This window comes from Artibeus jamaicensis, unplaced genomic scaffold, assembly GCF_021234435.1.
Source record: "Artibeus jamaicensis isolate MK-2021 breed Jamaican fruit bat unplaced genomic scaffold, CSHL_Jam_final contig_240, whole genome shotgun sequence".
Classification (NCBI taxonomy): Eukaryota; Metazoa; Chordata; class Mammalia; order Chiroptera; family Phyllostomidae; genus Artibeus; species Artibeus jamaicensis.
The window spans coordinates 19,836,300-19,860,036 of record NW_026521506.1 but is presented as its reverse complement, the minus strand read 5'-3'; the positions used below and the strand labels follow the sequence as shown (position 1 = coordinate 19,860,036).

The 23,737-nt window shown below is 37.6% G+C and overlaps 1 protein-coding gene across 1 annotated transcript in view; it reads left to right on the top strand.

The window, feature by feature from the left end:
• Positions 1-23,737, top strand: part of MCF2 (MCF.2 cell line derived transforming sequence) — an 84,474-nt gene that overhangs the window by 42,487 nt on the left and 18,250 nt on the right. Inside the window, exons 14-22 of the mRNA XM_053662370.1 lie at positions 2,379-2,467; positions 3,743-3,809; positions 4,493-4,608; positions 4,713-4,782; positions 6,604-6,696; positions 8,729-8,821; positions 11,838-11,963; positions 12,638-12,859; positions 18,644-18,736. Coding sequence (XP_053518345.1) covers positions 2,379-2,467; positions 3,743-3,809; positions 4,493-4,608; positions 4,713-4,782; positions 6,604-6,696; positions 8,729-8,821; positions 11,838-11,963; positions 12,638-12,859; positions 18,644-18,736 — 969 coding nt within the window. The remainder of the gene's footprint in view (positions 1-2,378; positions 2,468-3,742; positions 3,810-4,492; positions 4,609-4,712; positions 4,783-6,603; positions 6,697-8,728; positions 8,822-11,837; positions 11,964-12,637; positions 12,860-18,643; positions 18,737-23,737) is intronic.

Genomic DNA, 23,737 nt, shown 5'->3' with positions numbered 1-23,737 from the left:
CTTTTCCCTCCACCTCACCTCAATAAACACAGATAAGTGTTGCACATTTTTATAAAAGGGAATTTCTTTCCTAATTAATTCTAGTCCTGCAAAGCATGGACAAATGGTGAGTTTTAATGGATCATATTTTGGGCTCAAAAAAGGCATTTTTGCTTTTCTCAATAAATATACAGTTCCCTCTCAGTTACCCATGATATTCTGGTATCTACAGAGAGTAGCCTCATCATAACTGCAATACCCTACATTTTCTTTGTGTATTATTGATGATAAATAAGGACAAGAATATGTCTCCAGGAGGCAGTTTGTCATAGTGATACAGATTGTAGAGCTAATCTGCCTGGTTTTTAATCCCAGCTCCATCACTGCCTGTCTGTATAACCTTGGGTAAATTCTCTGGAACTCAGTTTCCTTTTCTACAAAATGGGGATAATAATAGAGTGCCCTCATCATGGAATTAGTGTAACAATAAAACAGTCTAACACTTATGAAGTACTTTGAATAATGTGTGGCATATGGTACACATGGGAGTGTTCTCAGGGTTCTATACAGTTATTAGCAAGCTAGTGAATGGCCTGTACTGACATACCACGCCTGGTAATCATGTTGTATAGCCACAGGTTCTGGTCTCAATAAGGAAGCAGGCTGAGTGCCAAATTCCATGTCTTTCGGTGCTAGTCTTACATGTCTTTCAGTGCTAGTTTTAACTCACAATTACCATAACATTCAGCTCTATGTATTTATTCATTTGCATATCTCCCAGAAAAAAAATAGGCTGCGGCTGTATACAGTTTCTCAGTGAGATTTATAGCTGGTGAGCCTTGTTCCAAATGAACACATTATTCCAATTCAAGTCAATTTGCACAATCTTTATGTATTTAAAAGAATAAATTAATGTTTCAGAACTCTCAAAACTTGTGTTTCAGAAACCATTTAGAAGTAAATGATGTATACCTATCTGATAAGTGGAGTATGAAGTATTTTCAGTCTTAATTACGGTATTAAAATGATAACAGTTGGTATATTGAGCAGACATAAATTGAAGCACATTCTTAAAGAGGGAGCATGACATGGGTGGCAGACCATAGGATTGACTCTGTTTCATCACTTACTAGGTATGCAACATTGGCCCTGTTGCTAAACCTCTCTGAGCCTCAGTTTATCTACCTGTAAATCAGGATGAGTGTGCCATAGCTTGCTAAATTGCTGTTAAGATTTGGTATAATGATGTGTGTTAAGGACCTAGGACTGTGCCTGAACAATATATTGTATATAAAGTAGTCAAGAAATGTTTGTCCCTTTCCACCTGCATCTGTAATCAGTAGGTCATATTCCATGGAAATGCTTTGTAGCTGATAGATTCCATACTTCATGTTGGGTTCTAGTTGTTACAAAGTAATGCCACATTTACTCAGAGGTTAGCCTTTTTTGCACATCTCAGCTGTCCAATGAAAATAGGATCCCTGGAATATTTCACATGTTTCTGAAGAGCAAATAAACTCATTTTGTGATAAATTTCATGTAGTTGACTCAGTAAGGCAGACCAAGTCCTGTAGAGTTTGCACATAAGGTAGCAGTTGAGGATCAAGGAGGTCACCTGTGGCAAAAACTGACATGTGGCAGAGAACAGGGACAAATGAACAGGTTATAGCCATTTCAAGAAACAGACACTTCTTCATATGTTACTAGCCCTGGAGTCTGTCATTAAATTTTATCATGTCATTCATGTTCATGATTTTTTAAAAGATTTAATTTATTTTTAGAGAGAGGAGAAGGGAAGGAGAAAGAAACATCAATGTGTGATTGCCTCTTGCATGCCCTCTACTGGGGACCTGGCCTGCAACCCAGCCATGTGCCATGACTGGGAATCGAACACATGACCCTTTGGTTCACAGGCTGGCACTCAATCCACTGAGCTATACCAGGCAGGGCTCATGTTCATGACTGATATCACTGAGTCAGTGGGAAAGGGGGCCATGGTATTCTGTATCCTTGGTTAAATAATTCAAGGACTTATGTAATATTGTTTAGAAAGGTTTCCATAAAAAATCATTAAGGTTAAAAGGCCATTTTGGTTCTTCAGTGAATAAACTTCCGTTATTTGCACAATCAGCTTTTTGTGAATTGAGCTTTTTTCCCCCAAAGTGCCAAATAAATGAAACATTACTTAATGTATAAAATAAATTCTAATTAGGATGTTAAATCTGTTCTCTTAGGCAGCTCAAATCATTTTTTACTAGTGCATATTATGTCTGAAAGAATAATAACCCCATTTTTCAACTTATCTACAACAACAGAGAAAAATTAATTTGAACTTGATTTCCTGGAAGAAGAAACTATACCTGCTTAGATGCTAATTTCAGTTATTTTTGTCATTTCAGATTGAAGTGGTGCATGACTGTCTGCAGAAGACAAGTTCTGCTCCATCCTCCAGTTTGGACAGTAACAGCAGCTTGGATATTTTAAAGAAGTATCTTTTATTTACTAACAGACATTCACATACGATCTACCAGTAGGAGTCACCAATTCAGTGCTCAAGGCGAACATGCTTGGGATTTTGATTTCGCAGTGTGGGTTATGCAGGGTGCGATGAAAAGAGCACTAGACAAGATATAAGTCTTGGATTTGGGCCTGGCCAACCAATGCTCAGTTTATGTGACTTGAAAATTAGAGCTTTTCAGAATCTTAATCTCCTTTTATGTAAAAGAGGTCAGAGTAAATGGGACAGTGTTCCAAAAGCTACAAAGGATTATGTATATGTACAATGTTATTTTATAGATATTAATAATCATTGTTTTATTTACTCTTACAGTATTTTGTTAATATTCCACACATAAGTATATCTACTTTTTAAATTTTATATAGTTATAAGTAGCCAGTATTTTAGGGCAAGGTATATGTGGATATATATAAGGTAGGGAAAATGTAGGTGTACAGTTGTTTGTATAGAAAATAATGCAATTAATAAATAATAATACAGGGAGAAACTGTGTTTCACATATACACTACTGTAAGCCCATGTTTGTGCCACCCTATGTGTGTGTATATGATTGTTAAATGTTAATGCTTAAAGGGTAAAAAACTTAAAAAAAAAAGAAGCCAAAGATAGAAGTTAAATTAAGAGAGTTACTTATATTGGGGATGAGGAAATAAATTTTAAATATGATGTCAATTAGAAATGACATTGGAAAGAAAATTTATTTTAAAGATACAGTAACAAAATTACTACAGAAACTTAAGTATGATTTATACTTGGAAAAACCACTATAATAAATCCATTTAATGTCTTAGAAAATTTCAGAACATTACTGAGAAAAGGGAAAAATTATTTCTAAAATGCTAGTATTTCTTTTTGTGGGTGAGGGAGTTAGAGAGGGAACTATAGCTCAGAAACTGTGCTGCCCCCCCCCAAAACAACATGTCCCAGATTTTTAGTAGTGGACATTGTGAGGTGTTAGATTCTTAAGCTTAGTTAGAAATAATGTTTTTCTTTTCATTTAAAAATAACTTCTGAGCCCTGCTCCCATTTCTTTTAAATATATTTTAGAATCTTATCTTGGGATTGGTACTTATTCTAGGAACCATAGAACTAATTTTATATTTTGATAATAAAACTAAAACCGTTGGCAGTTCCTGTGAATAGACAGTTTTTACATTAGACAATTTATAGTGATAATGACTGAAACATTGTAATACAATTCTAAAGTGATAAAAATAATGGATAAATATGGTCTTTTCATTTTAGCCATGTCCTGAATGAGCTGATACAGACTGAGAAGGTGTATGTTTGTGAGCTGTTTACTGTTTTGTTGGTAAGGGACTCATTGCATTTTTCCCATCTTTTCCTAAATGCTCCCTGCATCATCCATTAGGAAGTGCTTAGGGCAGTCTTCTTTTTCTTCTGTCCTTCCTTGATGGTCCCAAGGCAGCACTGGATATTTCTGTTATGGTCTGAGGCTGCATATTTGTGAGATGTACATATTCAGGTTCCCCCTCAGGAGTGAGAATTGTGGATTCAAAATTTATTACAGAAGAAAAAAGCTGTTCTTTTAGGGATACAGCAGGTTGCTCTAACTATTCCCATTGTGTTATTTAGAGATTGTGATGTAAAGAACCAAAAATGGCAGAAAAACATTCATTTCATACAAATGTCATAGTATGAATTTAGTCTGAAAAAACCTAAACACTTATTGATGATCTGTAATGTAATTTTTCATACTTCCTTCTGTTTTGTTTCCTACTATATAAAACTACCCTGAAGGCCAAAGAGCAGTCACTTTGATCTACCCATTGAGTGGAAAACCTTCACTTCCTAGTCCTACTTAAAAAAATAGTAATGATAATGGATAAATTTGAGAACTAGAAGACTTGACTGTTAAAATTACAGTTTCACACACTAATCCCCTATGCATTTTGCTGTGCTTACACCTTTGGTGGCCCAATCAACTGTTGATGTGAATATTTTTAAGTGAATGAATGTATTTATTTTGGGTAGGGCTATAGAGCGGAGATGGACAATCCAGAGATGTTCGATCTTATGCCACCTCTCCTGAGAAATAAAAAGGATGTTCTCTTTGGAAATATGGCAGAAATATATGAATTCCATAACACGTATGTAATTGCTGAATTGAATTTTTCATGGTATTATTTAAAGGGCAATTGACCAATTATTTCACATAAAAATATATTCTTTTTTTTCTCTGAAATTTTCATAGCCTTTTCATGAGCAGTCTGGAAAATTGCGTTGATGCTCCAGAAAGAGTGGGACTTTGTTTCCTGGAAAGGGTTAGTTCAATTATTATTTAAAAATATATAAATATGGACCACCAAAATAGCAGCTCATTTTATAAGAACAGATTTAGAGATAAGGTAGGTATTGTTTTTTATGTCTTTATGTTTTTAGAGGAGACACCACTCCAGCAAGTATTTAATGCTAAACTAGGTTTTGTTACAGAAACCGATGCAATGGGGATAGCAAGAGCATGCAAATGGCCATTGTGTTCTGTGCTAGCAAATGCTTCAATGGCTCAGCTTGTGACCACTGACCCCTGAGTGATCCCAGGAGTTTAAGCGACCATCCTCGCTATGAAGATGTGAGAGTTGGAATTATCTTAGCACAAACATTCTTGGCTTGGTTAATTTTTAGCCTAAGAGATGCCTTGGTGTTTCCCTATAATACGTGCGAAGTCTTAGTAGAATCAAATGTAATCTGGCATTCAGACCCAAGGCATCTATCACAGGAAGTTTGCATAAACAGAGAGCTGTTCTTTTTATTCTATGAGATCAGTCAGGGAGGCTCATTTCTCCATGTTTCAAGAGTGTACTTAATACAGATGAGTTCTCAAGTTTTGTAATCATACTCTCCTCCACTAGAGTTTTCTGTCAGAATGTTCTCTGCTTATCTAGTTCCTCCTGTTCCTGAAATAACAGTTCTGTCTTAATTTGAAGGTCAGTTGGAAAGAGTGATTATTGAAAGCTTCCTAATAGATTTTTTAGAAAGTATTTATGGACTGACAAAACATTAAGATTAAGAAAGAAATTTGTGTTGTTACCTTTCTCAACATACCCTAATTTTAAACATATTTAAACTATGTCCAGATTCTTCACTCAGCAACAGCAGTCAGTCTCTCTTTCCTGTGGGCTCCTGTAGGACTTAATGGCTGTGCTACTTATCGGGGATTTTACATTTACTATGCATCTTTACATATATTCAAACTTCAACTTCATGGAAAACTCTTTGAGGCAGGGTCCAAATCCTTTATATCTTTGTATCTCTTATAAAGTTAGCAGAGTTCTTGGCAACCAGTATTAGTTTAATTCATGCCTTTTGTTATGTTCATTTATTCAACAGCCATCTAGTAGAACTGCTATGCACCAAGAACTGTGCTAGGCTATGTGGTTACCAAGCCCAAGAATATTCATGGAGAAAAACAGGGAGTCCATTGTATACAGTGTGAGTTGTACTATGTTAGAGATATACAAAGGGACATATAGGGGCCAAGAAGAGGTGCATCTTATGTAGACCAAAGGTATAAATTATGGCTTTATAGAAGAGATGACTTATGAGATGAATGTTAAAGAGTTAGTAGGAGTCAGCCCATTAGAAAAGGGTCAAATAAAGATGATTCCAGGGAGAGAGAATAGCATGGGCAGATGTCTTTGTACCATAGACACAACCCATTGTACCATAATGGGTTATGGTACAATGATGATTTCCTAACAATAAACCAAGGACCTTGAAAGTTAGCTACAAGTTCACTTACAAGGGAATCAGGCGACTAACAGCATACAAGGATAGTATTTTTTGGTATCCTATTAGCTCATGGTTGTGAAAATATGGGTCTGCTTTTATAATATATTCAGAGAAGGCTTTTCTTACTCTAACTCTCAAACTTGGTAAGTGGAAGCTATGAAATTACTGGGAGAATTATGTGTCCATCTACCTGGTCTGATAGGCATGCTGTTCCTGACCTGCTGCTGATGTGGCAGCTCTTTAGGCCACATTCCCTATAATGCTTAGCCACACTCACTTTCACTCAGCCTTTCTTGATAAGAAAAGTACATGGTCACACACTGGTAATATGTTTGAATTCACTTTTATTACAGAAAGCTAATTTTCAGTTGTATGAAATGTATTGTCAGAATAAGCCCAGATCAGAGGCAGTGTGGAAGAAGTATTCAGAATGTGCCTTTTTCCAGGTATAGTAATTTTTCTGGTTTTGGATATACTCTTTCTGGAAGATATTGGGATATTTTCTGTTTATAAATTTAGTTTCTACTTTAAGGTCAAGTACTTTAAGTACTCTAATCAATATATACATATGTTGATTATCAATGTGCATATATAGATTTTCAACATATGCATACATTGATTAAAGAACAATTTTACCCTCCCCCAAACACACATGCACATGACCACATTTATGCTGGTCCCCAGAAGCAACTGCTTTCAGCTCTTTTAGTTACTTCTTTTGGTAGCTAAATGCTTATATCGCTACTTTCCACCAAGAATTATGAAGAGTTGCTCCCTCCGCCGCCACGCTCATAAACATACTTCTTCCCTCCAAATCGCTTAGTATAGTTATATCGTAATTTTGCTTAAGATAGTATACAATGTTAAATTAGTAAGACCCTGTGATTTATATGATTAAATGAATTATGTGCCATAAGATGGTGATTTTCTTTTCCTTTTGTTTTTCTTACAGTTGTATTTTTTACTCAATCTTTTAGGTACTTATCCTTAATTCTACCTCAAACTTTCCCAGTAGAAGAGTTATATAAATAGTTTATTTATTTATTTTTTGAGATAGAGGGGAAGGAAGGGAGAAGAAGAGGGGGAGAAACATCAATGTGTGAAAGAAATTGTGATCAGTTGCCTCTTCTGCACACTCCTACCAGGGACCTAGTCTACAACCCAGTCCTGTGCCCTTACCAGAATCAAACTGGAGACCTTTAGCTTTTCAGGATGATGCTCAACCAACTAAGCCATGCCAGTCAGGGTGTGTTTAATTACTTCTTAAGCAGATTTTCAACAACCATCTTTTTTCAAACACTATTTCTCACCTCCCACTTTCAGAGGTACTTGGTGTCTGTAATTCATGTTGGATGTGGGAAAAGTGTTCTATGACATAAATTGAATTGCTCTATGCCTTTCCCCTCTGTCAACTTCAGGTTCACTTTCTCCTATATGCTCAGTTTAACACTTGTCAGTTTGGTTTTCAGTTTCAACATTTTGTCAATGCTTTTTCCTCTCCCATCTTTGTAACTTGGATTTTGCCTTGTAAAAATAACTTTCCCATCATTGTAGTTGGGTTTCATGAGAGAGGAGAGCTCAATGCATGTGTCTATCTACCATGTCTGTCAGTTGATGACTGTTTAAGTTAGATTATTTATTGGATTTTATCCATATGCAGAAGGGGGCCTGGATCTTACATAGGTGTAACCTCTCCCACTCCTTTTCTGTTCTGCACTTCTTCATCCTATCCAGCCCCCATCTTGTCCTTCCTATGGACCCTACAGTGCTCCCAGGACCCAAAGTCATGACCCTTATATTTGTAGTGGCAGTGAGACAGTAATTAAATGAAATACAGCACCAGTTGATGAGGACTGTATTTTTCTTATGATATTAAAAAAAACTTTTCTCATGCCCAGTCTGATTTATATTCAGTAAAACCTACTTCTTTACTGGGCCTTGGCCTATGGAGCTGAGCCTTTTGTTAATCTTCTTGGATATATTGAAGAACTTTTTAGTAATGTTCATCTATGGTCACTCACTGTTTTCTTACTTTTTAAACATTCTACATCAATGTGAATTTATATGTAAAACTTAGTCTTTGGAATTTGAGAATTTTCTGGCTCTAATGACCATACCATATGTAACAGCAATTTTCTGGTAAATTTGCCTTGTGAGTTAAGAAATCAGTATGTGCCCTGGCTAGTGTGGCTCAGTGGATTGAGCACCAGCCTGGGAACCGAATGGTTGCCAGTTCAATTCCTAGTCAGGGCACATGCCTGGGTTGCTGGCCAAGTCAGGTCCCCAGTAGGGGGAGCATGAGAGGCAACCACACATTGATGTTTCTCTCCCTCTTTCTCCCTCTCTTCCCCTCTGTCTAAAATAAATAAGCAAATTAATTTAAAAAAAGAAATCAGTATTCATTGGGTCTAATCACTTGGCATTTTCACAGGTATATGTCTTAATTTAAATTGATTGGTAATTATATTTTAATGACAGGAATGCCAAAGAAAATTAAAACACAGACTTGGTCTAGACTCCTATTTACTCAAACCAGTGCAACGACTCACTAAATATCAGTTACTGTTGAAAGTAAGTACATTAAATATTTGCTTCTTTATTTACTTCTTTGGGTCAGATGTGCCAAAGTCATTAAAAAGAAAGTAGCTGACTAGGAAGCACTAAAAGTAGGTAGAGTCAATGACTATGATGGTTAGATTTAGTGGCAGGATCAATGCAGTATGGCCCTTGATTCACTGACTATGCAAATACTGGAGGCATAGCTGTAAAGCTGAGAATATCAGGCATCCTTCTAGCTATTTAACTGTCCATTAAAGTTACAATGGCATATGTATAACATTTGCTGCAGAACTTTTATTGTTGTTAAGAAGAACTAAGCAAATACTTCTTAGAGTTTTGCAACTACATTTTATATGGGTCTTCTCAATGGAAAGTGAAGATGGTACATCCCTTGTGTAATGTGAAAAGTTGTGTTAATTATGAATGCAGCAGAGCTTGGTTTAAAATGTATTTTCACAATGTTCTATTGTATATGCATACTAAAGTAAATAAATTGCTGTATCTAGAGGACCAAAAAATGTACAGTTGCTTTAAATCTCTTTTTTTAAAAATATTTTCTTTATTTATTTGTCGAGAGAGGGGAAGGGAAGGAGAAAGAGTGGGAGAGAAATATCAATGTGTGGTTGCCTCTCATGCGTCCCTTGCCGGGAACTGGCCTGCAACCCAGGCATGTGCCCTCACTGGGAATCGAACCGCGATACTCTGGTTCGCAGGCCCGCGCTCAATCCACTGAGCTACGCCAGCCAGGGCCTACAGTTTCTTTAAAAACTAATCTTTAGTATATCATAACAGTTTTGTTCTTTAGCTGCAAAAGCATTGAATGTGCTTTGCTTCGCAGTGTTTACTCAGTATTCCATGTCTTCTCCAATTGGATATTGTTATTAAATATAGTATTAATGTGACAAATAACATTTAAAAGAAACTACTCAAAAAGTGACATTAGGAGTTCAGGCCAAGATGGAGGCACAGGCAGACACACTGTGCCTCCTTGCATAACCAAAATAAGGACAACAAAAACTTAGAGACAAAATAACAACCAGTACTGACAGAAAATCGAACTGTATGGAAGTCCAACAACGAAGGAGTGCAAGTAGACACATTTATCCAGATTGGTAGGAGCGGAGGAGTTGGGCACCTGGATGGAGAGGGCTTGAGGCAAATTGGGACAGCAGGTGGACCCAGTGAGGGAGTGGATTGTGGAGGGGTGTAGTGTGCAAGGCGGCTGGCAGACCAAGGCAGTCCCACATTTGCATGCACATAAACCAGGTGAATTTGGGGAGCCAGACAGACCGAAACCCAGGGTCCCGGTGCAGGGAAATAAAGCCTTAAAATCCCCATTGAAAACACCTGTGGGGGTTGAGGCAGCAGTGGGAGAAACTCCCAGCCTCACAGGAGAGTTTGTTGGAGAGACCCACAGGGTCCTAGAACATACAAAAATCCACCCACACAGGAATCAGCACCAGAAGGGCCCAATTTGCTTGTGGGTAGTGGAGGAAGTGACTAAAATCTGGCAGAGAGTGGAGCTAGCGCCATTATTCCCTCTCAGATTCCTGCCCCACGTATAGCATCACAACCCAGCAACTGGGTTGCCCTGCCCAGGGGAATACTTAAGGCTCCACCCCTCACTACATAACAGGCACATCAAGTCAAAAAAAAAAGGCCCAAATGAAAGAACAGATCAAAGCTCCAGAAAAAAAATACAACTAAGCAATGAAGAGATAGCCAACCTATTAGATGCACAGTTCAAAACCCTGATAATCAGGAGGCTCAAAGAACTGGTTGAATTTGGTCACAAATTAGATGAGAAAATGAAGGCTACACTAAGTGAAGTGAAGGAAAATACACAGGGATCCAATAGTGATGGAAAGAAAACTGGGACTCAAATCAATGGAGTGGACCAGAAGGAAGAAAGAAACATCCAATCAGAAAAGAATGAAGAAACAAGAATTCAAAAAAAATGAGGAGAGGCTTAGGAACCTCCGGGGCATCTTTAAACATTCCAACATCCAAATTATAGGGGTACCAGAAGGGGAATAGGAAGAGCAACAAGTGGAAAACTTATTTGAACAAATAAGATAGGAGAACTTCCCCAATCTGGCAAAGGAAATAGACTTCCAGGAAATCCAGGAAGCTCAGAAAGTCCCTAAGAAGGTGGACCTGAGGAAGAACACACCAAGGCACATCATAATTACATTAACCAAGATTAAAATGAAGGAGAGAATTCTAGAAGCAGCAAGAGATAAGGAGATAGTTATCTACAAAAGAGTTCCCATCAGACTGTCAGCTGATTTCTCAGAGGAGACCTTACAGGCAAGAAGGGCCTGGAAAGAAGTATTCCAAGTCATGAAATCCAAAGACTTACATCCAAGATTACATCCTACATCCAAAGACCTCTATCCAGCAAAGCTTTCATTTAGAACGGAAGGGCAGATAAAGTGTTTCTCAGATAAGGTCAAGTTCAAGGAGTTCATCCTCACCAAGGCCTTATGATATGAAATGTTAAAGGGACTTATCTAAGAAAAAGAAGATAAAAAATATGAACAGTGAAAGGACAGTGAAGTCACAGTTATTAACAACCACACCTAAAACAAAAGCAAACTAAGAGGACAGCTAGATCAGGAGTGGAGCCACAGAAATGGAGATCACATGGAGGGTTAGCAACAGGGGAGCGGGAGGGGTAGAGAGAGGGAAAAGGTACAGAGAGTAAGTAGCATGGATGGTAGATAGAAAATAGACAGGGGAGGGCAAGAATAGTATGGGAAATGTGGAAGCCAAAGAACTTATAAGTATGACACATGGACATGAACTAAAGGGGGGGAATGTGGGTGGGAGAGGGTGTGCAGGGTGGAGAGGAGTGAAGAGGGGAAAGTAGGACAACTGTAATAACATAATCAATAAATATTTTTTTTAAAAAAGTGACATTACTTGGAATTCCTCCTTGAAAGCATATTAGCCAAAATTTTCTTCGCTTTCTTCAGCTATTAATGTCTGCCTACTATTAAGTTTAATTCTTGACTTCTAATTACAGGAATTATTAAAATATAGCAAAGACTGTGAAGGATATGAACAATTAAAGGAGGCACTTGACACGATGCTGGATTTACTGAAGTCAGTTAATGACTCTATGCATCAGATTGCAATAAATGGCTATATTGTAAGTAGACTTCAATGGTTATCATAATTTTAAGGGGTAAGCATGTTCATATCACTTTCCTCCTCTCATGGAACCCATTGAGAAATAAGAGGAGGCAGACAAATGGAGGTAGACCCAAATGTCAGCATTATTAGTAATAGTGGTGAGTGGAGAATTGTCTTCAGATCACTAGCCAAATGGATTTCTGACATCCCTCTTGTTCCCAGTAGTCTACCTCTAAGTCCAGACTTTGAATTATCTTGCTTGAAGGAAAATTTGGGTCTTCTAAGCAGACATATTGCCCCAGAATTGCTCCTTGACCTAGTCCAGGATAGATATGGAAGAAAAAGATCAAATACTTAGAGTTACAACCACCCATTGAGAAAATTTGGACTAGTTGATGCCATCATCAATCAGGATCAAGAAAAGAGTTGGAAAGAATTACCCTGTCTCAACTACCTCCACATGGAGATATGAAGGCAGGGAAAAGGAAGCTTTTCAGATGTTTCACTCCATAGTGATTTTGTAACTATTTGATACATAGCATGTTTTAATATAAAAATTTATGATGAAATTTTAAAAGCTTATCAGTTATGCTTCAGGGTTTTAGTAGTTCAAGCTAAACACTATAGTGTTGATGTCAGAAATCTGAATGTAGCTCTGCTTTGTGCTAATGTTTTGATTTTCCATTCTAGGGAAACTTAAATGATCTGGGAAAGATGATAATACAGGGTGCATTCAGTGTTTGGATTGGACACAAAAAAGGCGCTACAAAAATGAAGGATTTTGCTAGATTCAAACCAATGCAGCGGCACCTTTTCTTGTATGAAAAAGCCATTGTTTTTTGTAAAAGGCGTGTTGAAAGTGGAGAAGGTTCCCTTAGATACCCATCATACAGTTTTAAGCACTCCTTAAAAGTAAGACAATTTGAATTGTATAACATAATATTCTTTCACATATATTTTTAAGTTTGTGTACTTTTTCAGTTCAAATAGGTGGGTTTTATATTTTCATGGTACATACCTTTGAGGTGTAATTTACATATGACATTTCATTAGTTTCACATGTACAACAATGGTTTGATATTTCTATGTATTGTGAAATGATCACAATAAGCCCAGTTAACATCCAATACCCCACATAGTTAAATGTTTTTCTTGTGATGAGAAATTTTAAGATCTACTCTGTTAGTAACTTTCAAATATGCACTATAGTATTATTAACTATAGTCACCATTCTGTACATTACATGCCCAAGACTTCTTTATTTTATAACTGAAAGGTTTTTCCCCTTTAACCCCTCCCTCTTCCCCTATTTCTCCCACCAATGAAATTTTAAGTAGAAATCCTATATAGAAGTCAGGTAAAGCAGAACTTCTCTGCCTGAAATGAGTGAGGGAGAGCAGAGCTTTACCTCCATCCTTTCCTCTCTTACTCCAACCCTTGGCAGTCTCCAAGTGGGCTCCCTAGTGCCCTGCAGAGAGCATAGTTTGAAATAATGAGAAGTCACTTGGCTTCTGCATGAACACTCTTACCACTGGTACTGGCTGGAGTTCCTGGTCTTAGTAGCAGGGAGCTTTTATAACAGAAGAGACTAGGAGGAAACAGTTTCTTCCTTTTCCTCAGTATAATTTAGAAATGAATATGTGCTTAGCAAATCCCCACCTTTCTTTTTGTATCCTTCTTCCATTCCCTGGCATCTCCTTTCCTGGGTGTTCAAACCCGCCTACAGCTGAATCCTATTCACACCTGTTTTGTCCTCTGCTTTTTTTAAAAAAAAATATTTTATTGATTATGCCATTACAGTTGTTCTATTCCACCCCTTCATTCCCCTCCACCCTGCAGAGTCCCTCCTCCACCATTCCCCCCCTTTAGTTTATGACCACGTGTCTCAAATTCTTTAGCTTCTATATTTCCCATACTATTCTTGCCCTCCCCCTATCTATTTTCTACCTACTGTCTATGCTAATTTTCTGTACCTTCTCCCCCCTTCTTCTCCCACTCCCCTGTTGCTAACCCTCCATGTGATCTTCATTTCTATGGTTTGCTCCACATAGCTAGTAAGTGGTGCAGTGCAGCTTTAGACCCAGGCAGATGGTTCCACCGTCTAAGCCTTTAATCACCACACCATACCAGGAAGCCTGTTCTTGTTCATTCATTTTTTCATTCCTTCCTTCATTCTTTTTTAATGCCCATTCTTCACACTTACCTCCACTCTACCCTCGTAGCAACCATTGTAATTTATTTGATGTATATCATTCACTTTGTGTGTTCTTGATACATTTATACTAATGTTCTGTGTACATGTAGTTTTAATATATATTAATTGTATCCTGTTATAATTCTCAGTTCCTTTATTTTGATCTCAAAAACTGTTTTTGAGGTACAACCATGTTATTGCTTTATAGCTAGTATACTGCTTCTAATGCTTCATAGCACTTAAGGCTAGCTACATTTTTTTAAATCCTCACCCTAGGATATGTTTATTGATTTGAGAGAGAGAAAGAGAAACATCAGTGTGAGAAAGAAACATTGATCAATTGCCTCCCTTATGTGCCCTGACTGGGGATTAAACCCACAACCTAGCTATGTGTCCCAACCCCGAATTGAACCTGTATCCTTTTGGTGTATGGGATGATGCTCCAACTAAGTCACAATGACCAGGGCTAAGACTAGCTACATTTTTTGTTAATGTGATTCAAGATCAATTTCCTAACACTACCCCCCAAAATAACTAAACTCTATCCCAGAGACATAGATAAAAGTCTTAAGATTGGTAGTTATTTTGGGAGATAAGTGGGGATAGAACATTATTTTGCCTTGGGCAATGGACACACGATGCTGTGTGCAGATGATGCTTGTTGAGTTATACACTTGAAACTGCACAGTTTTGTGAGCCAATGTCACCACAATAAATTCAGTAAAAAAGGGGGGACATATTGGTAGTTACTGGTTATAACCCCAGAGTTCTTCACCCACTGGGTGACATTTAACAAGGTAGTTGACATCTTCAAACTTTCCTAATCTTGGACAATTCAGTTAAGAGTTGGGGCCCTGAACACTTGACATGGTGACATAAAAATGCTTTATAGTAAAACATACTCATAGCTATCAGGAATCATCAATGAAAATATGAAGGATAAGGCAGAGACCACAGGGTATAACTATAGAATCAGCCTAATTTTATTATATGTTCTTTATTGTTATAGTATATTATATATAACTGTATACATATAGTTAGACCATTAATTCTGCCTATTGGTTCGCAACTGAGTAAATGTTCATGATACAGTGAACATTTAATGAATAGAAACCTTTCAAAAAAGCCTATATATTTTGATATTTGAGAAAATATATACAATCTACAAATTACAAATGGATTGTATACCAGTGGATTATTTGTAAGTGAATTGTTTGGAACTGAGAGCAATATTGTATGCTAAATATAATGGATATTTTTCCAGGGTGACCTGAAAAAGTTCATTTATTTTATTAATTTTTTAAATATATTTTGTTGATTATGCCATTACAGTTGTCCTATTCCCTCCCTTCATTCCCCTCCACCCTGCATACCCTCTCCCACCCACATTCCCCCCCCCCCCTTTAGTTCATGTCCATGTGTCATACTTATAAGTTCTTTGGCTTCCACATTTCCCATACTATTCTTGCCCTCCCCTGTCTATTTTCTACCTACCATCCATGCTACCTACTCTCTGTACCTTTTCCCCCTCTCTACCCCTCCCACTCCCCTGTTGCTAACCCTCCATGTGATCTCCATTTCTGTGGCTCCACTTCTGATCTAGCTGTCCTCTTAGTTTGCTATTGTTTTAGGTGTGGTTGTTAGTAACTGAGTTTACTGTCCTTTCACTGTTCATATTTTTTATCTTCTTTTTCTTAGATAAGTCCCTTTAACATTTCATATCATAAGGCCTTGGTGAGGATGAACTCCTTGAACTTGACCTTATCTGAGAAACACTTTATCTGCCCTTCCATTGTAAATGAAAGCTTTGCTGGATAGAGCAATCTTGGATGTAGGTCTTTGGATTTCATGACTTGGAATACTTCTTTCCATCCCCTTCTTGCCTATAAGGTCTCCTTTGAGAAATCAGCTGACAGTCTGATGGGAACTCTTTTGTAGATAACTGTCCCCTTATCTCTTGCTGCTTCTAGAATTCTCTCCTTCATTTTAATCTTGGTTAATGTAATTATGATGTGCCTTGGTGTGTTCCTCCTTGGGTCCACATTCTTTGGGACTCTCTGAGCTTCCCCGACTTCCTGGAAGTCTATTGCCTTTGCCAGATTGGGGAAGTTCTCCTTCATTATTTGTTCAAATAAGTTTTCCACTTGTTGCTCTTCCTCTTCCCCTTCTGGTACCCCTGTAATTTGGATATTGGAACATTTAAAAATGTCCTGGAGGTTCCTAAGCCTCTCCTCATTTTTTTGAATTGTTGTTTCTTCATTCTTTTCTGTTTGGTTATTTCTTTCTTCCTCCTGGTGTACTCAATTGATTTTAATCCCAATTTTGTTTCCATCACTATTGGTTCCCTGTGCATTTTGCTTCATTTCCCTGTGCATTTTGCTTCAATGTAGCCTTCATTTTTTCATCTAATTTGCAACCAAATTCAACCAAGTTTGTGAGCATCCTGATTACCAGTGTTTTGAACTGCACATCTGATAGGTTGGCTATCTCTTGGTTGCTTAGAAGTATTGGCTCTGGGACTTTAAGCTGTTCTTCTGCTTGAACCATAGTGCTTTGGTCTGGTCACACCTGTTTCGTATGTGGGGCGGAGCCTTAGGTAGGTGTTCACCAGGCCAGGGCAGCCCAAGTTGCTGGGTCGTGATGCTGTATGTGGGGGCAGGGTCAGAGAGGGAGCAATGGCATTTGTTCTCCTCTCTCTAGGATTTTGGTCCCCTCTGCCACTTCCCACAAGCAAATTGGACCCTTCTGATGCTGGTTCCCGGGTTTGTGGGCTTGTGTACATTCTAGGACCCTGTAGGTCTCTCCAACGAATTCTCCCATGAGGTTGGGAGCCTCTCCCGGCACCTCAACCCCTGAAAGTTTCTCCAATAGGTGCTTTTAGGATTTGATTCCCATTGCTGGGGCCCTGGGTTGCACTGTCTGTCTCACTGCTTGTTCCTTTTCCTGGTTTATCTATGTGTGAATGCGTGACTGCGGTCAGCCAGTTGCTTTGTACGATCACTTGGTCTGTCCGTTGCCACCCCACGCCTGGGATCTGCCAACCGGAAAAAGTTCATTTAATATATAATGATGTACTAGATATGTGCAATGAAAAGTAACAAAAACTATTGCAATTCAAATAAGGGAAAGTTGAGAAAGCAAACTAATGCTTTAAAAAGCAAAGTATATGACCTAAGCATTTAATGCCTGTTATTTAATTGTATATCATCTCTGTGAAAATGGGTTTTCTTCCCATTTTATAATTGAGGAAACTGAAGTTCAGAAAAGTTAAGCAACTTATACCAAGACACATAGCTAGTAAGTGGTAGAGATGCAATTCCAACTGTTGCCTCTTGGACTCCGAAGCGCTTGTGCTTTCTATCTTATTATGCTATTGAGACAAAATCATCTATTGAGGCAAAGTCAATTTAAATAGTATTGAATATGAGATTGTTATATATCTTAAATTCTGATGTTTGAGCAAAAGTAGCTTAGAGTGGTTGAATAGTAATAGAAAGATGTTTGGGGGCATTCTGAAAGTATTTTCTGACAATGTTCAGGGTGAATGTGACAGGCTCTTGCATTTATATGTCCCATTTTATTTCTAAGTCATCCCTTTTCTTTTCCTTGATATGAGGGTCTTACTAGCACTACTATTAATGCTTGTCAGCCCTAATTTGGGCCATTTCCCGGGCTCCTAAATGGAATGGAGAGTGAGATATTCCTTTAGATAATTAGGCAGGAATTGAATGAAAAAGGAGAAGGCAGAAGGGGACTGAAGGAGAATGTGTGTTGTAAAATGGAGTAAAATTGCTCAAAATGGAATTAACCATGCTATAGCAGCACAGAATGAATGAAAACAGAAGAGGTTCTGCTTTGCACAATCATAAGGAGGAGAAGAAAACCTGTGGTAAGGAAGGGATATTGTGTATAAAACTTTCACTGACTACAAGAAGACATCCTCCCATGACAGATTATTTGTCTTCTAGAGAGGCTGAGAGATTGGTGGAAATAGAGGGGTTTCTTGTGTACCTGGCTAATTTTCCCCTGCCCCATATAAATCAGATCTTTGTAACTTGTGGGGTTCTCTACAGATAAGTAATAATCTATAACATTAACTTATCTTGCAAATGATTACTAAAAAGAACTATTTAATTTTAGATGACATTTTGCACTGATGTTTGATTACTCTTCTACGTTTGATGCATAATTTGTTTTCAGAGTGTACAGTTACTTTATAACATAATTTGATATTAGATGGACTACTTGGATATTCACATTGATAACCTTTGTTTTCATCACTGGAATGGAGCATGTAATCTGTACTATAAGTGCATAATTTAGTGAAAACATTTAAATACTAATGTCTGTGATCAAAATATTATTTCATATTCTTTGAATATAAAATGTATATTTTCCTAAGTAAGGCATTCTGTTTCATTTAGAATATGATGGGGGTAGGTTTAATATCATTTCATATTCAAAATAAAGTGCTCATGAAAATTTTGACCTACGTTTTATAGATGGAAGAAGTTGGAATCACTGAACATGTAAAAGGAGATAACCGCAAGTTTGAAATCTGGTATGGTGGGAAAGAAGAAATTTATATTGTCCAGGTTGGTCATTTAAAAATTATTCTAGTTATATTACAAAACTTCTCATTCCTCTCATGTAGGTCACTTAAATATTGTTTCATTACTATTTTTTGTGATGTAGTTGAACACTTTTTTAGTGACTTTTATAACTTGAGATATGCCTATGGTACTTTCTAAGGCTTTACGTTTTCACAACCTTACTAGGAGATTTGTGGATTATAGCTGATAGCCAAAAATTTGGCAGGGGCTTCTCTGTCCCCATCAAGTTTCTATGGTTACAGATTGATAATAGTTCTGAGTTCTTCTTGTGCTTGACATTTGGAGAGCACCCAATTACAAAACACAGCAATGTGATGATTCAGACTTGATCATTGTTTCTGAAGCCTGTAGGTAAAGCCCTGGCCAGATGTGCTGTAAGGTCCAACCTATTTGAGGGAAGGGGAGAGGAATGAGAACATTGCAAAAGTATGTTTTCATTTCAATATTTGTATCAGGACTTATCATGGGTGTATGTGCTGTTGTCTGTTGAAAGTGCCCAGTGTTGTTTTTTTCTTGGTTTCAATTCTGTACTAGGTGATTACAATCCATAAAATGTTTTCTTGGTTTGTTTGAGATATAAGACTTTCTGCTGTCTTTTTTTAATCCTCACCCAAGGATACATTTATTGATATGAGAGGGAGAGAGAGAGAGACAGAGAAGTATCAATGTGATATCAATGTGAGAGACAAACATTGATTGCTTGTCTCTCATATGTGCCTGGACCAGGGATTGTGGTGCAACCAGGGATTGAACCTGCAACCTAGGTATGTGCCCTGACCTGGAATCGAGCCTACAACCTTTTGGTTGCTCTGAGCAACCTGGCCAGGGGTCCTGCTATCTTTTTACAAACTTATCTCAGAAGTAATGGAAAGCTATTTAAGGAAGCTTGCATGTTATTGCCATCGAGATTATTCTGCAATAGATTGTCTTTTCAGAAACAGTAGAACTTGTTTTATTTTACTGAAATTAAATGTAAAAACATTTATATTTTTATCATATTTTATTTCAAAGATTTTATTTATCTATTTCTAGAGAGAGGAGAAGAGAGGGTGAAAGAGAGGGAGAAAATCATCCATGTGTGGTTGCCCCTACTGGGGACCTGGCCCACAACCCAGGCATGTGCCCTGACTGGGAATCAAACTGGTGACCCTTTGGTTCACAGGCTGGTACTCAATCAACTGGGCCATACCAGCCAGGGCAAAAAACTCTTATATTTTTAAAAGAACAGTGGCACAAAGAAAAGTAAGTGAGATTATATTTCACATTTCCTGTGAGTGTCATTATTTATGGGCAATTTCATAATGTTTTTTTTAAATTAAATTTTATTTAGTTACTTTTCAAGTACATTTTTTAAATTTATTTCTCCCATCCCACCCCACCCCCCCCCGCCCAGTCTCCCCCCTCCCTCCCATCCCCCCCCACAGTCCTCATCTCTGTGTCTTTCATACTTGTTCCTCAAAATCCCTCCCCCTTTTTCCCCTAAGTTCCCTTCCCTCTCCCCTCTGGTCTCTGCCCACTTGTTCTCTATTTCAGTGTCTTTGTTTTTATTCTGTTTGCTTGTTTGTTTTATTCTTTAGCTTCCTGTCAAAGGTGAGATCATACGGTATTTGTCCTTCAATGCCTGGCCTATTTCACTCAGCATAATGCTTTCCAGTTCCATCCATGTTGTTGTAAAAGGTAGTAGCTCCTTCTTTCTCTCTGCAGCATAGAATTCCATTGTGTATATGTACCACAATTTTTTGATCCATTCATTTACTGATGGGCACCTAGGTTGCTTCCAACTCTTGGCTATTGTAAATTGTGCTGCTATGAACATTGTGGTGCATAGGTTCTTTGAAATTGGTGTTTTAGGATTCTTGGGGTATAATCCTAGCAGTGGAATTGCTGGGTCAAAAGGCAGATCAATTTTTATTTTTCTGAGAAAATTCCATACTGTTTTCCATAATGGTTGTACCAGTCTGCAATCCCACCAACAGTGAACTAAGGTCCCCTTTTCCCCACACCCTCTCCAACATTTGTTGTTTGTTGCTTTGTCTATTATAGCCATCCTGACTGGTGTAAAGTGGTATCTCATTGTGGTTTTAATTTGCATCTCTCTGATAGCTAACGATATTGAGCATCTCTTTATGTGTCTCTGTATATTCTGTATGTCCTCTTTAGAGAAGTGTCTGTTCAAGTCCTTTTCCCATTTTTTAATTAGGTTTGGTGTCTTCCTAGAGTGGAGTTGTGTAAGTTCTTTGTATATTTTGGAGATTAAACCTTTGTCTGAGGTATCATTGGCAAATGTGGTTTCCCATACAGTTGGTTGTCTTTTTATTTTAATACTGTTTTCTTTAGCCATGCAGAAGCTTTTTATTTTGATGAGATCCCATTTGTTTATGCTTTCCTTTATCTTCCTTGCTCTAGGGGACATATCCATAAAAATGTTGCTGCGTGGAATATCTGAGATTTTCTTGCCAATGTTCTCCTCTAGGATTTTAATGGTGTCACGGCTTATATTTGAGTCTTTTATCCACCTTGAATTTATTTTGGTGTATGGTGTAAGTTGGTGCTCAAGTTTCATTTTTTTTGCACGTAGCTGTCCAGTTCTCCCAACACCATTTGCTGAAGAGGCTATCTTTACTCCATTTTATGTTACTGCCCCCTTTGTCAAATATTAATTGACTGTAGAGGGTTGGGTTGATTTCTGGGCTCTCTGTTCTGTTCCATTGGTCTATGTGCCTGTTTTTATGCCAGTACCAGGCTGTTTTGATTACAGTGGCTTTGTAATACAGTTTGATATCAGGTATTGTGATCCCTCCTACTTTGTTCTTCTTTCTCAAAAGAGCAGCTGCTATTCGAGCTCGTTTATGATTCCATATAAATTTTTGAAGTGTTTGTTCTGTGTCTGTGAAATATGCCATTGGTACTTTAATAGGTATTGCATTGAATCTGTATATTGCTTTGGGTAGTATGGACATTTTGATGATGTTAATTCTTCCAATCCATGAACACAGTATATGTTTCCATTTGTTTGTGTCTTCCCTGATTTCTTTCTTCAGTGTTGTGTAGTTTTCTGCATACAGGTCTTTTACCTCTTTGGTTAGGTTTATTCCCAGATATTTTATTTTTCTTTTTGCTATATCGAATGGGACTTTTTCCTTGATTTCTGCTTCTGCTGATTCATTGTTTGTATACAAAAATGCCTTTGATTTCCGGATATTGACTTTGTATCCTGCTGTTTTGCCAAATTCATCAATTAGTTTGAGGAGTTTTTGGGTAGAGTCTATAGGATTTTCCATGTACACTATCATGTCATCTGCAAACAGTGACAGTTTTGTTTCCTCCTTTCCTATTTGGATGCCTTTTATTTCCTTTTCCTGCCTGATCGCTGTGGCCAAAACTTCTAATACTATATTGAATAGAAGTGGTGAAAGTGGACATCCTTGTCTTGTTCCTGATCTTAGTGGAAAAACTTTTAGTTTTTGTCCATTGAGTATGATATTGGCTGTAGGTCTCTCATAAATGGCCTTTATTATATTGAGGAATGTTCCCTCTATTCCCATTTTGCTGAGTGTTTTTATCATAAATGGGTGTTGTACCTTATCGAAAGCTTTTTCTGCGTCTATTGATATGATCATGTGGTTTTTTTCTTTGCTTTTGTTTATGTGATGAATTACATTTACTGTTTTGCGAATGTTGAACCATCCTTGCATCCCTGAGATGAATCCCACTTGGTCATGGTGTATAATCTTTTGGATATATTGTTGGATGCAATTTGCCAATATTTTGTTGAGGATTTTAGCGTCTATGTTCATCAGCGATATTGGCCTGAAGTTTTCTTTCTTTGTTGTATCTCTATCTGGTTTTGGAATTAGGATGATGCTGGCTTCATAAAAGGAGTTAGGGAGTTTTCCATCCTTTTGGATTTTTTGGAATAGTCTGTGAAGAATGGGGGTTAGCTCTTCCTTAAATGCTTTGTAGAATTCTCCTGTGAATCCATCTGGTCTGGGGCTTTTGTGTGATGGGAGTTTTTTGATTACTGCTTCAATTTCTTTTGCTGTTATTGGTCTATTCAGGTGTTCTACTTCTTTTTCATTGAGTTTTGGGAGATTATATTTTTCTAGAAATGTGTCCATTTCCCCTAGGTTCTCAAATTTCTTGGCATACAGTTCTTCATAGTAATTTCTTACAATCCTTTCTATTTCTGTGGTATCAGTTGTAATCTCTCCTCTTTCATTTCCGATTGTGTTTATTTGTGTCCGTTCCCTTCTTTTCTTGATGAGCCTACTTAAAGGCTTGTCTATTTTGTTTATTTTTTCAAAGAACCAAATCCTGGATTCACTGATCTTTAGAATTGTACTTTTAGTCTCTATGTCATTTAGTTCTGCTCTGATCTTGGTTATTTCCTTCCTTCTACTTGCTTTGGGCTGTTTTTGTTGTTGTTCCTCAAGTTCTTGCAGGCGTAGAGTAAGGTCATTTGTTTGAAATGTTTCTGTTTTCTTTAGGTAGGCCTGTATTGCCATAAACATCCCTCTCAGGACTGCCTTGGCTGTATCCCATAAGTTTTGGGTTGTTGTGAGATCATTTTCATTTGTTTCCAGAAACTTTTTGATTTCTTCCCTAATTTCATTCTTGACCCATTCATTGTTTAATAGCATACCGTTCAGTCTCCATGATTTTGGGTGTTTTGAGTTTTTTCCTTTGGGGTTGGTTTCCAGTTTCAGTCCCTTATGGTCAGAGAAAATGCTTGGTATGATTTCAATATTCTTGAATTTGTTGAGGCTTGTTTTGTGCCCTATCATGTGGTCTATCTTTGAGAATGTTCCATGTGCATTTGAAAAGACTGTATATTTAGCTTCTTTGGGGTGAAGAGCTCTGTATATATCAGTTAGGTCCATTTCATCAAGGGTGTTGTTTAATGCCGCAATGTCTGTGTTGATATTTTGTTTGGAAGATCTGTCCATTTTTGATAGTGGGGTGTTAAAATCCCCCACTATAATT